Consider the following 14,698-nt stretch of genomic DNA (forward strand, 5'->3'; position numbering starts at 1 on the left):
AAATTTAATTTTTCATGGCAAGCAGAGTTAATGGGCAGAGACTTGAATGCAAAGAGCTGAGGGAAGGCTGCAATGGGAAGGAGAAGAGGAGGAAATTAATTTTGTGAGACTTCAATGAGATTGCAGGAGGGGCTTGTCCACAGCAGCACCAGGCATACTGAAAATAAGGTGTTAACCTGGTGAAGCTACAAAACAGTACTACTTGTGTGCAAAGCAGCATAATCTGCAAGTGATAGACAAAATAAAATGATTTCACAAACAATTGTTGCAATTGTTATGTAGTAACAAAATTCTCATTTTATGGAAACATTTCTTCTAACCTCATATATTCTTTTAGGATGATCTGAAATATTTGCCCCTCTTTGCCAGTTCACCAGTCAAATTAAGTGCCAAAACTCAATCAATTCCCAAGAAATGGTGGCACAGTGGTTAGCACTGCTGTCTCACAGCGCCTGAGACCCGGGTTCAATTCCCGACTCAGGCGACTGACTGTGTGGAATTTGCACGTTCTCCCCGTGTCTGCGTGGGTTACCTCCGGGTGCTCCGGTTTCCTCCCACAGTCCAAAGATGTGCGGGTCAGGTGAATTGGCTATGCTAAATTGCCAGTAGTGTTAGGTTAGGGGTATGGGTGGGTTGCGCTTCGGCGGGTTGGTGTGGACTTGTTGGGCCGAAGGGCCTGTTTCCACACTAAGTAATCTAATCTAAATTCTGAAAACTTCAGACATCATGTTTTCTACTTCAATTAATACTTTCATTTTGCAATCTCCTTGTCATTACTGTCCCCTCCCCACTAATCTCAGAATATTACTGAGGAGATCAAATATCTAGATTGTGACTTCGAAAAATGGAAATGGTTCATTTGGCAAATACCGAAGGTGTCCACAGACTTAATCAGGAGCACACAAAGGTGAAGTTGAGGCATCAGAGTGAGTGCCCAAACCTAGACAGATTTCATATGTTTGGCTCTGTTAGTACCACATGTCCTTCATTTGGCAGAGTCTGGTGATTACATGTTAGAATTATCAGCATTTCAGATCCCATCGAACCAGGGTAAGTGGTTCGTCATCCTTGATCCTGAGATACTGCATAAGATCATCTTTCGTTGCACATCCATGATTCAGTGTCCCAGAATGCCCATGACCAAACATTACTGCTGCAATTTTGTATTATATGGAGATTCCCTAAAGTTTCTTTGCTTTTGTATTCAGTGTCCAGATCTCTAAAGCTCAAATTGTCAACTTTAGAATTCTTTTCTATCTATAATCCTTAAAGGTCAAGGACATCAGTCCCGCACATTTCTAAACCTCCTCACCATTAAAAGGATCACCAATCACGGTATATTTCCAACACCCTTTCTTGTATCAAATACGCCAACTTGCATTCATCTTCAGTGAAACTGAATTTTCACCATAAAGCTACTGTCCTAACCCATTTATGTATTCACATCACTTCCTGCAATTTTCTGCCATTTGTCATATTCCCATGGCTGTTTGCAAACTTTTATTATTTAGCCTGAACTCGTATCTAAATTATTCATGTACAAAGAGAAAAGTTCTAACACATCCTTGGACTTGGCATAAACTGCATTGTATAAATGTGAAACATTCATTAGCTATTCTCTGTTAATCATAGCATATTATCAACATCATGTTCACTGAATTCACTTTGTGCATTCCGTCAGAAATTTTCTCAATGAATTTGATTAAATTCCAAGCGTGATCTCCTTTACAAACCCCTGCTACATTTCCTTGACTAGCCAATATTTTCAAGGTGCTCACTAATGTGTGTTCCTATTACTGATATACTTGATCGTCCAACACAAGATACTCAGACAAGCTATAGCTGTACAGTTGAATAATTGTATCCATTTATTTCACGTACCTCAGACCACTGAGGTGTCCAACCTAAAAACATGATAACCAAAGAAATAATTAAACCACCATGTAGATATCCAAGGCATACAATCGTATGCAGTGAAGTTGTTTAGATTAGATTAGTTTCCCTACAGCGTGGAAACAGCCCTTCTGCCCAACCAGCCCACACTGACCCTCTGAAGAGTAACTCACCCAGACCCATTTCCTTCTGACTAATGCACCTAACACTATGGGCAATTTAGCATGGCCAATTCACCTGAACTGCACATCTTTGGACTGTGGGAGGAAACCCACGCAGACACGGGGAGAATGTGCAAACTCCACACAGGCAGTCACCCGAGGCTGGAATCGAACCTAGGACCCTGGTGCTGTGAGGGAGCAGTGCTAAACACTGAGCCACCGTGCCGCCCTCCAAAGATTGTATTTGTTCTCTCCCATTTAAAAAAATCTTACTTATCAGTAACGCTGTGGAAAACTACAATCCATTTTGAAACATTACCTTATCAACAGCCTTGCGGACAATTTCTTTATATTCATCCTTGGTAATCTCCTTCTTTTGGTAATAAGGCTTGATGGCTAGTTTCACTTCTTCCACAGCCCTTTCTTGAATTGTACATTTCTACACATTGGAAAGGAAAAGCACTTAAGCTGTACTTTCAACATCAAAAGGCAAATATACAACTAGGAGAAAGTGAGGACTGCAGATGCTGGAGATGAGAGTCAAAGAGTGTGGCGCTGGAAAAGCACAGCCAGTCAAGCAGCATCTGAGTCAACGTTTCAGGCATAAGCCCTGATTCATTCCTGATGAAGGACTTGTGTGTGAAATGTTGATTCTCCTGCTCCTTGGATGCTGCTTGACTGGCTGTGCTTTTCCAGCAAATGTAGAACTGAAAACTCCAGCAGCTGGCAGTAATACATGAATGCACATCAAGGAACAATGAAATTGTACTACACAAGACATGTGTATGCTTTTTAGTTTACAGTTTCATAAGCTTTTAAAAGATTACAAGCCAAGATTTACACACGCGAACCATAAGTAGAAACATAAATCGTCATTGAAAATAATTATGTATACACCACACACAAGTGAAAAGTAAATACATGTTAGTTTACAGATCTCTTAAAAACTCTCATTTAAGTCAAAGCAGTATTTACTGTCTTGCTATACAGGAAATAAAATGGTTTGGAAATAAATCAATTACCGAGTCTGCAGGACTTGCCTTGTCCTTTTTGGGCTTTTCTGTTTCAAATTCTTCCTTCAAGCTTTCTTTTTCTACTGTAGGCTTTGAAGTTGAAAGAGATGCAAAGACTTGTTGGACAGATTGAAAGGTTGAAGGAGAGACATCTATAGAAAGTGGAAGCTGCATGGCTTTGCTGGATTCTCCAGATGTACTGGGTACAGTGGCAGCACTACTCTGCACATCCACCTCTGGAACGCTACACGGAGGAGGGATGATCTGAAACAAGAGGGAAGCAAAATGTCAAGCACTTAACCGTTATTCATGTAAGCAGCAAAAAAGAAAATTTACAAACATAAAACAGAACATTTAATGAAATGAAAACAGAAACTGCTGAGAAAATTCAGCAAATCTGGCAGCAACTGCGGATAGAAAGCAGAGTTAACATCTTGGGTCCAGTGACCCTTTCCACAGATGTTGCCAGACCTGCTGAGTGTTTCCTAATTTTGTTTCAAATTTCCAGCATCTGCAGTTCTTTTTTAAAAAAAAATATTTAATGAAGCAGTTGTACCAATGTGTTTATAAAAACATGACATACAAGTGTTGGCAACAGCACAAAAACCCATCGGGTTGCTTTCCTTCCAAAGTTTTGAGGTTGTATATATTTTAACTGAGCAATTAAACTCAAATCCCCAGATGTGTATTACCAGACCAAACAAACATGACTTCAACACCAGCAGGCAGAACTTAGTGTAGCAAACCTTTCTCTTGGCAGGAGGTCATCATAGTAGACAACAAATATACAATGAATGTAATCATATTGAGTGGGTGTCAACAAGTTTTGACACAGAACAAAAACATCATATAGATCTTCATGGGGACAGATTGGGTGGGATGCTCTTCGGTGGGTCAGTGTGGATTCAATGGGACGAATGGCCTGCTCCCACACTGTGAGGATTATATGATTCAAAAGTGTCCTGGGCTTTACTAGTAGGCACACAGAATACAGGAACAACAAGGTAATGCTGAACTAGTGCAAAACACTAGCTAGACCTCAGCTAGAATACTGAGTACAGTTGCGGGTGCCATATTTTGGAAGCATGTGAGTGCAGAAGAGGTTTACAAAACAAGTTTTCAGGATGAGAAATCGCAGTTACAAAGAGTGATTATAGAAGTTGTCTGGACAGAGTAGAATGGCAGAAAGGATTGGAAAGGAGTGGGCACAGATTTAAAGTAATTTGCAAAGGAAGCAAAGCAATGACAGAAAATACTTTTTCTCATAGCAAGTAGTTAAGGCCTATAAGCGCAGTGGAGGCAGGTTCAACTGAGGCATTCAAAAGTGCATTTGACGGTTATCTTAACAGGAACACAATGTATAGGGTTACAGGAGACAGTCAGGAGATTGGGACAAAGATGTAATGCTCATTCAGCCAGTAAAGATGCGCTGAGCTGAATATACTCCTTCTGTAGCTCAACAATTTCACAATTCAGTGACAGTAAATCTGCATTAACCTCAGAAATTCAGCAGAGGTTAACAGTCGATACTGATTGTGGGCGAAATCTCACCTTCCATTATAAAACTGCTCAACCAGAAAATCTAATATACAATGAGCAACCTGGTTTGTGTAAGCAAGTTTATGATGAATTGTATACCAGATCTCAGAACTATTTGACCAAGATTTGTTACAAACATCATTCAAGACAAAATCAAAAGAGTATAACTATTTATTTTCTTTAAAAAAAATGAAGTACACATGTTCTAGGACTAAAATCAACTGGGTTGAAATAGTCTTACCATTCACTATGTCCAAAAACGTATAAATATAACTTCAAAAAAGTTCTCAGATTTGGCAACTTTCCACCTTGCTAGTCTCTCTGAGATTGGGGTAGCTCAGAAGGCTCTTTTTGATGACACACATAGTCAACCACAGAATGCTACTCAGATCATATGTAAACCAAACAAAGTAAGGGGTTCAGGTTTCCTCAGGTGAAAGTCATTATGAAGCAGGAAGATGTCACAACAATTCGGAAGATTTCTGGCACATTCAATATTTAGCTGATTTATTGGATTCAATTTTCCAAATTAACATGGTAGTTTTAATGTACTAACTCTGGAATAGCAGTAAAGTAACACAATCATTTCACTGCTGTTCATGCAAAAGCTGACAACTATTTCACTCGTTGTTTCTTGATATATGAGAATTGTTGGCATGTAATTTTTCCCCGTTGCTAATTTCTCAAGATGGTGGAGATGGATTTTTTTGTATCGCAATAATCGAAGCTGCGTTCAAGCCCAGAATGTTCTTCTGGGTGGTGGAGGTCACGGGATTGAAAGGTGTTAATGGAGGAGGCTCGGCAAATTGAAGCATATCTTGTAAATCGTTCACTGCTGTCATTATGTAGTAGAGGGTGTGAATGCTTATGTTGGTGGATGAGGTGTCAATTAAGCCGATCACTTTCTACTGAATCAAGTCGACCTTTTCAAGTATTCCTGGACATGGATCATCCACGCGAGCACTACTCTTAACTTGTGCCACGTACGTACCTGACAGAATGGACAAGCTTTGAGGAGTAAGAAGGGGAGTAATTCACTGCAGATTCTCAGCTTCTGACCTGTTCTATTTCCATAGCATTTAGTTGGTTCAATTCAATATTTGTCAATGAAATCCCCATGATTTTGATGTCAAAGCAATCCAACAAGTTGTTTTGGTCATGTCTCAACACCTTCTTAAAGGGTTTGAATGGAAAGAGAATGAATATACTGGAACAAAACAATGTCCTCATAAGGAGGCTTAAAGAACATCTAATGGACTTTGATGTTTTTTTGAGGATGTGGGTGTCACTGGCAAGACCAGTATTTGTGTCCTATCCCACCTGCTCTTGAACCAAGCCACTAGCTGGGTCATTTCACAAGGTCGGCAGATTTCCTTCCCCGAAAAATGTAAGTGAACCTCAGTGTTTTACAACTGTCAGCAATTGTTGCTATGGTTAACAATAAAGCGGCTTTCAGATCCAGACTTGGAACTTAGTGTGCCTTCACTGGGTGCTGGTTCAAAACCTTTTCCAACAGTAATATCGCATCTCTGTAGCCCAAGGACTGCAGCAATTCATGCATCTGGCTCACCACCAACATGTCCACAGCAACTAGGGATGGACAATAAATGCCAGCCCAGCCAGCAACACCCATACTGCATGAATGAGTAAACTTTCTAACTGACTGGAAAAGAAAATTTGGGCCCTAGAAACATCAACACCTCCTTCTGATCTCATCTATCTGACACAGTCTTGAACAGTGGTAAATGGCATTCATATCCTTACAGAGAACTTACTTGAGGTTGTGCCATGTCGTGTTGCTGAATCGCATAGTTCATCGATTGGGCTGGTGGAGGTGGAGGTGGTGGTGGAGGTGGGCTGTTAGGCAGGTTTCCAGCTCCTGTTGGTTGCACTGCAGGGATTCCTGCGTGCACATTCAGTGGTGGAGGAGGGTGGATGTATGGATGGAAATGCATTAGTGGGGGTGGTGGGTGGACGCTCATTGGAAATGGAAAGACATTCATTGGTTGGGGAGGTGCATTCATTGGCTGGGGAGGTGCATTCATTGCCTGGGGAGGTGGATTCATTGGCTGGGGAGGTGGATTCATTGGCTGGGGTAGTACAGGTGGATGCATTATATTAACTGGCTGCTGAGAACCATTCATTTGCTGATTTGCTTGGTCATTAAATCCTGGCACTCCATGTGATGAATCTGCCAAATAAATAAGACAAATTAATGACGAGATACTGAGGCATCTTAAATCATTTTTCATTTCAGTGATCTTTCATCCAAAAATATCTCTGATGTGAGGTTCTAGGAAGTACCAAAAAGAACAATTTAATTTAAAAGCTGAAATTGGTAGTTTATTTTAAGCCAATGAATAAGTAAAGTGGGGCACAGATCATATGTTCACTCACTGAATGAAAGAGCAAGCCTGAGGGGCTAAATAACCTGTACCTTTTCCTAGAAATAGTAGTGTTTTTTGAGTACATACACTTAATCGTTATTTTGCATAGTCAAGCAACTGCTTAGCTATGCAAAATAGGGATCAAGTGTATGTTAAGTACTCAAAACAAGAGTTCTCCTTCTCAAGTTTATTCACATATCCTTCTGAATTGGATCATTATGTACTGAATCACAGAATCCGATGGAGCACCACAGAAGACAGATTTTAAACCACAGGATGACAGCAAATTTAAGAAAATTGACTCAGATAGTGGGTATTGACAAGGCTACAGCTATGGCTACCTCAGGGATTGCACAGATGGAATTTAAAGTGCAGGGTAATTCAGTATGCATGATAAAACATATTTATTAAATTCCTTCGTGGAAAAATATCAAACATCGAAAATAAAGACAGACTCAGGAAACCATTAACCGATACTTGATTTATACAGCCTTGAAACATTTTGCCATGTTAAAGGTGTTTTATAAATTTAATAATAGCTACTGCAAGCATTAATTTTCAGAACTTGTAAGAATTCAGAAATTAAGCTTGTGAAGTAATTATTTATTCATGTAATTTCATAAAAATCTCTCCAAACTATTCTCAATCCTTTTGTACTTGCTCTACATGGAAGGGCTGTGAACTGGTGGTGTTATAATAACCTAAATGAGTAGATCCCAAGATGTTTGACCTAATCTTCTTAAAGCAACGCACTCAGCTTTAGCTTAAAGCCATAAACTATAGATGTAATTTCAAACAATTTTTTAAATGTTTTGAGTGTTACAAGAACACTTAGCTGGAAAAAATAAACATCTACTTGCCAAATGTTTACAACCATGATGAAAATCTTTGAAATGATCCCATCATAAGACATATTTATGTGCTATATAAATCACTGGCACCTGTGCCTTTTGTTAGGATGCTAAAAATTAAGCAAAAATTACTGAACCACAGTTTAAATTAAAACAAAGCTGAAGTAAAGCTCCAGGTTGGTGAGGCCACTTATAAATGATTTTGATTTATTATTGTCACATGTACCTAGATACAGTGAGAACAGAAGCAAGAGTAGGGGTGGTTGGTTTGAGCCTGCTCAGTCATTCAATACGGTCATGGCTGATCATCCAACTCAATCCCTGTTCTCAATTTTCCCCATATCCTTTAGCCCTGAGATTTATAAACACCAGACTTAGGAATGCTCATACTTATCAAAGCAATCTCCCAACAAAGTAGTATGTTTAAAGACCAGACATGCAAACATTTTTCTTTCCTTAAAATAAATCTTGTTATCAATTATTCAGATGAAGTCGCCATTTGCTATAGGTAACATCCTTCCTTCTTGGTGGTATGTGAGTTCCGAAATTTTTCTCACAGGGTGGTTCTCATGTGGAATGAACTTCCTGAGGAAGTGGGGGATGTTGGTACAATTATGTTTAAAAGATATTTGGATCAGTACATGAATAGGAACGTTTTTTTGGGGGGGTTGCGGAATAAGGGCCAGGAGGAAGGTGGGACTAGTTTAGTTTAGTTTAGGGTTACATTCAGCATGGACTGGCTGGACTGAAGGGTCTGCTTCCATGCTGTATAAGATACAATTCAGTACTGAAAATAATTTGCAGTCAACATGAAAGATAATAGCATTCCAGTTGTCCCAAAAACTTACAGAAATTCTTTGAAGCTAACCAACTTCCAAATTTCGATATTCATTAATCTTCGTGCTTATAAGTCTTCAATTTAGTAAATGGAATATTGTGAAAAGTATAGTTCAGCATTTAGAAAACTAATTCCACACAACATTTGAAAAGGTTTCTGTAAGTTTTCACAAACAAATTGACAACTGAAATACCTACCTTGCTCTGTTGGAGCCTGGTACTGTTCCTCATCAGCTCCTCTCCAGCTTGATTGCGTGCTTGAAGCCTGTCTTCCCCTATTGGCGTAGTAACTTTGGACATCAGCTGGCAGAGTTTTCCTTGCGTTCCAACTGGAGAACGATGACCATCCAGAACGGTCACGGGCCTCTGAAGATGTATTTGATTCACCTCGCCACCTATTTTGTTGATGGTCATTATACCGACGGGCTCCAGTTCCTTGATATTTCCCTGAATTGTTTTGCTCACCTGAGAAATGTGACCTTCGGTTCTGCCATGGCATTTCACTTTGGTCACCATGGAAGGAGCCTCCCCGGAAACGTCCACGACCACGTTTCCAACCAAAGTTCCTATTACCCCAAGAGTCATCTCTTTCATATCTATTTTCTTCCCATTTAGCATCATTTCTGTAGTCATTTTCTCTCATATTGACATCTGAAGATGCCTGCACTTGTTCCACTACCCATTCAGGATTCCGGTCATCTATATACTCATTAGTGCTTATAGTTGACTGTTCATCTGGATATCTGTTAGCCTGTGGAAATTCTCTACTCCTATTATTTTTTCTGAATCTATCATAACCTCTTGGTCTTTCCCAGTCATTCATTCTGGGTCTATCCTTTCCTCGAATATTTCTCCAGCTGTCATCAATGTACCTGTCTCTTCTGCCTGGAGAAAAACCAGCTTTCTCTTCTTGGTCTCCAGAATAATATCGTTTTCTGGATCTAGATCTTGACCTCGAGCGTGGTCTATCTTTTCTTCCTCTATCTGCTTCAGTGCTCCTCTTGTCAACTTCACTTGCAAGTTCTTCTTTATCTCTCTCTTTGCTGGGAGACCTGGACCTTTTCCTAGAGGACGGAGAGGCTTGGTTGCTTCGGTCACTGTCTTCTCCTTTCAAGCGATTTCTTTCATGCAAAGGTCTGTCCAAATGACCATGATGGTCTTTACCCAAAGACCTGGGTCTTCCTGGTGATCTTCCACGTGATATGGACCTGGACCTTCCACGTGATCTGGATCTTCCTCGTGATCTGGACCTGGACCTTCCATGTGATCTGGACCTGGATCGTGATCTTCCTCGGGACCTGGATCGTCCTCGGGACCTGGATCTGGACTTTCCACGCGATAAGGATCTGGACCTGGATCTACCTCGCGACTTAGATCTGGACTTCCCTCGTGACCTGGATTCAGACCTCCCTTGTGACCTGGAACTGGATCTTCCCCGTGGTCTGGGACTAGACCTTACTTGCGGCTGGGAGCTGGACCCAGATCCAGATCGTCCCTGGGACTTGGACCTGGATCTTTTCCGTTCACGTTTTCTTTCTTTTTCTGGAGACCAGGTTGTCGATGCTGCATGAAACCTAGATTTGCGACGTGGTGCATCTTTTCCTTTCTGCTCTGCTGTTTTCTTAAGTTCAATTTCAGGAGGTCCTTGCCCTATGTTTTCATTATTGGTATTTTCAAAAGTGACATCAGGCAGCAATACATTGTGACTAGGATCAGAGGACAAAGCAGAACTTTCTTCATTTTCTTCTGATGCTTTTTGAGATTCAAGTTCTGCTACAGACACTTGATGGTCATTGATGGGTGAATCACATTCCATAGCCACTACTTCATTGTTATCCAAATTAAACTCCTCAGCAGCACCACAGCCGGTCCCATCAATTAACGTCTCAGATTTGGTTCTTTTATCATTATTGGTGTCTTGTGTCTCTGAAGTCATTTGATTGAAATCAGATTCACTGAAGATTCCACTTTTCAGGCTTTTATCTTCTGTAATTTTACCAGGAATTTCATCAGATGACTGGTGAATAATAGCATTTTTCCAATCAGCTGCCTGTGATGGCTTACTTACAACTTGCTCCTGGTTCATCTCAGATTGTTCAGGTTCAATATTCCCTGAGCTGATTTCACTTTTCACATTGTCATTCTCCACAAACTCATGAGGCTCTTCAACTGATGACTGTTGATCAATACCATCCTTACAATCAGATTTTTGCTCATGAAGAGCTGAAACTTCCATAGAATCTGTATCAGATCTCTCCAATTTTACATTCTGCAAGACTTCACTTTCTGGATAGTTGTCCTCCATAAACATTTCAGGAGTACCTCTTTGAGAATCAGATGTTTCTTTAGCACTCAACTTTTTCAGAGATCCCATTTTTTTAAACATCTCAGGTTTGATACTCTCCAAAGACATTTCCCTCACCAGATCACTATTATTCATGAATTTTCCAGGAATTTCAATAAGTGATTCTGTAGCAACAGCACTTCCACAGTCAGATGTACTGTGAGGTTCATCTAGATTCTCTTCAACTTTTACAGAATCTGTTTCTTCTAACTGCTCAGAATTAATACTTCCTGAAGACATTTTACCCTTGGATTGGATACCTTCAACACATTTTTCTGGATTTTCAATTACTGACTCTTTTCCAGTATCATCCTCACAAGTATTGTTCATTCTTTCCCTGAATTCTATTACTTTAGAGTGTTCAGAATTTTGATCATCTACAAGTGCCTTCTTTTCCACATCAGTAATATCTTCTTTTGACGGACTCTCCAGATATTTTATTTGACCAATGCCTTGATCACTATGAGTCACATCGATACAAGTTACATCTTCACTGAGAGAATAAATTCCATTTTTTGAACTACTCTGTTCCTTTTCAATAAACTCCTTGTCATTGTTTTCTGCTGAATTACCTGAGTTAGGTTCCACACAACTTCCACAATTTTTATCATCAGTAGTCGGTGGAAGATTGGAGATTCCTGAGACTTCAGTATTGATCTGGTCAATGTTTGGTGCACAGTCTTCTTCACTGACTGGTGAATTTTTATTTTCTTGCCGTTTGTCATTCTCCTCTTCATCATTATCCTTCTCCACTGAAGGATTGCGATCACCACAGTCATTAGATGATGAATGGCTTGCATCACTGTTATCTGGATTGCTCAGCGGTTGATATTCCGTTTCACTGACAAAAGGACTATCATTTGGGTCTGAACTACTAGAACTTGATTTCTTATAGGAACTACGAGTAACTCTGGTCTTCTTTTTATCAGGGGGAGTCTTATTTTGTTCGGTCTCCACTTTCCTTTTTGACTTCTGCTTTCCACCCCTTTTAGGTGGCGTTCTTGCACATTCTGGGGATGTTGTAGGAACTGAGGCACCTGAGTTTGACTGTGAGCGCTGAGCGGAGCTGGCAGATTTATCCAATTTTTCTGCATTACTGATACGCATTGATCTTCTTCGGCCTGGTGTTGTTTCATTATTCCCTGCATTAGTACTACCTGATGCTCCGGACAGAGTCTTTTTCTCTCCACCTCCTCTGGTTCCAGCAAGTGCACACACCTTGCCAGGAAAATAAACTGGATAAAAGTAAATAGTATTTAATCAATTATGGTCTCTTGGTATAAATATTACAATATTATTACTTTACTGAATGCCATTTTATGAACTGAGAAAAATACCCACTTGCTGATCATCTGCAACCTGCCTGGAACTCCCTTCCCTATGGCACTTTGGTTCTATCTACAGAACATGAACTGCAGTGATTCAAGAAGGCAGCTCATCACCAACTTCTCATGGGCAACTAGGGACACGTCGTAATAAATGCAAAAGTCCCAAGAGAGAATAAAAAATATTCTTTAAACACTAAAAAGCACACCTTATCAATTATATTACTCAATTTCCCAAAGTTCTTTCTCCTTCCTCACAGAGGAACTTCAGACAGCGATGGTTATTGTGTTGTTGGCAGGGGGTTGCACTAATTAGAGCACGGACATCAATGCTGGGAAATAAAACAGTTTCTATCTTCATACACTCTAGGTTGTTTGGAATACTGTGTACAGTTCTGGTTGCCACATTACCAAAAGGATGTGGATGCTTTGGAGAGAGTACAGAGGAGGTTCACCAGGATGTTACCTGGTATGCAGAGTGCTAGCTGTGAAGAGAAAGTGAGTAGATTAGGATTATTTCCATTAGAAAGATGGAGGTTGAGGGGGAACCTGATTGAGATCTACAAAATCATGAGAGGTGGATAGGAAGAAGCTTTTTCCAAGAGTGGGGGTCTTAGTTACTAGGGGTCACAGGTTCAAGGTGAGAGGGGAAAAGTTTTAGGAAGATACACATGGAAAGTGCGTTACCAACAGAGGTGGTAGAGATGGGCACGATAGTGTCAGTTAGGATGTATCTACACAGATATGTGAATGGGCAGGGAGCAGACAGATACAGGTTTTTAGAAAATAGGCAACAGGTTTAGATAGAGGACCTAGATCAGCTCAGGCTTGGAGTTCCAAAGGGTCTGTTCCGGTGCTGTAATTTTCTTTGTTCTTTAGGTCAGATATTGTCCATGTTAAATATCGGAGTTTTTTAACAAGTGTCAGAAGAGAATTCTCATTCCCTACTCTACGTATCTTTGTTAATTTAAATAAGTTTTTGTTGTAAGAACATTCCCTCTAGAAATATCTCAGAAATAATTCATCCAAAACCAATGTATCTGGCAAATACACATAGTTGTTTTAAAAGGTGAAACGGCTATTTACCAATGCACTATACCATGCTGCCCTCAAATGAGGATTCATGCAATATTTGAAAAACAGCAGGAAAATGGTATGTGACCAGTTTGACAATCTTCCTTTAGCTGTTCTAGTATGTGAAATCCTATTGTGCATAGGACAAAGCAGCTGACTTGTTTGTCCACCTCAACGGCCACATCAATTCAAAATAAACCACCTATGCAGACAATTTTGAAGCATTTAAAAGAGGTAGCAGGGTGCCATATAAATGCAAATTCCATCAAGGAGTTAATAGCAATTTTAATAAAGATTCTGCCAGTGAATGACAAAGGAACTTCTATGAAATAGCATTTACTGCAGGAACTAATAAAACATACTCCCTCCATATTAATTCTGGTGTGTCTTTGCAGTTACATTGATAATAGCTTTGTAACTGGTCTACCATTTTTAAATGTCATCAAAGCTTCTACTATCATACATCCTGATAGCCATTAGTAAGCCTGACACCCGAAACTTTCACTGATCAACTTTATCCTCTACGTGATTATGCTGTCCTTGTAGTTATGCTTCAATTATTCCATTTGATGGGAACCATTACATTCATTACCCTCAATTAAACTTGTAATTACAAAGACATTTGGGCATTTATTAAGCTTGTTAAAAAAAAAGATTTTTCACTGTTATCAATTGGACTGAACAGATTTTCAAAAATTACTAGTGGTATGAATAAATGAGTTTATAAGATTATCTGTTTAGGATCCGAACTCACTTAACGGCTAAAAAAAATTGGAGAAGTCAAGAATAAAACTTTTAACACAATTAAGCAAAATGACCAGTTTGTAAAGAAAAGGAATTTAAAAAGAATTTCATATAGTTTCTAACAAAATACTCCCAATTTTAGGTGTATAATTGTGAAGCATAAATGTTGAACAGTGCAAACCATTAAGGTTTTAAAATCAGGAAGTACCTAGATAGGGGTTGTCTTTGAGTTGGAAATAAGAATCTCACCAGAACGTCCCAGTGCAAATGGTTTTGACGGAAACACAGTTTCTGACATCAGATCTTGCTGCGAGAGAGCAGTTGCTGCTTCATCAGATTCAACAGGAATGGAGTCTACCCCGTATCTGCAAGACAATCAACAAAGTATTAGCTTTTCAGCACTGACAGGTGGAGCAAAGCAAGCATGTGGTACGAGCTCAAATACTCAATTTCTGGATTTCAAATAAAATTCTAATTTGTCAATCAACTACTCTAGATTCACTCAAAGTCATTCACATGTCTAACAAAGT

At 39.7% G+C, this 14,698-nt stretch overlaps 1 protein-coding gene across 4 annotated transcripts in view; it reads right to left on the reverse strand.

Annotated features, from left to right (window-relative positions):
* scaf11 (SR-related CTD-associated factor 11) overlaps positions 1-14,698 on the reverse strand; it is a 72,574-nt gene that overhangs the window by 4,755 nt on the left and 53,121 nt on the right. For 3 of the 4 annotated variants that reach the window (XM_060839631.1, XM_060839630.1, XM_060839632.1), the window contains exons 10-14: positions 14,418-14,533; positions 8,880-12,260; positions 6,382-6,797; positions 3,077-3,331; positions 2,374-2,493 (exon numbers count right to left, since the gene is read on the reverse strand). In XM_060839631.1, the coding sequence (XP_060695614.1) occupies positions 2,374-2,493; positions 3,077-3,331; positions 6,382-6,797; positions 8,880-12,260; positions 14,418-14,533 (4,288 nt within the window). The remainder of the gene's footprint in view (positions 1-2,373; positions 2,494-3,076; positions 3,332-6,381; positions 6,798-8,879; positions 12,261-14,417; positions 14,534-14,698) is intronic. The other variant, XM_060839633.1, reaches the window with a different exon arrangement.

Source organism: Hemiscyllium ocellatum, chromosome 19 (assembly GCF_020745735.1).
Source record: "Hemiscyllium ocellatum isolate sHemOce1 chromosome 19, sHemOce1.pat.X.cur, whole genome shotgun sequence".
NCBI lineage: Eukaryota > Metazoa > Chordata > Chondrichthyes > Orectolobiformes > Hemiscylliidae > Hemiscyllium > Hemiscyllium ocellatum.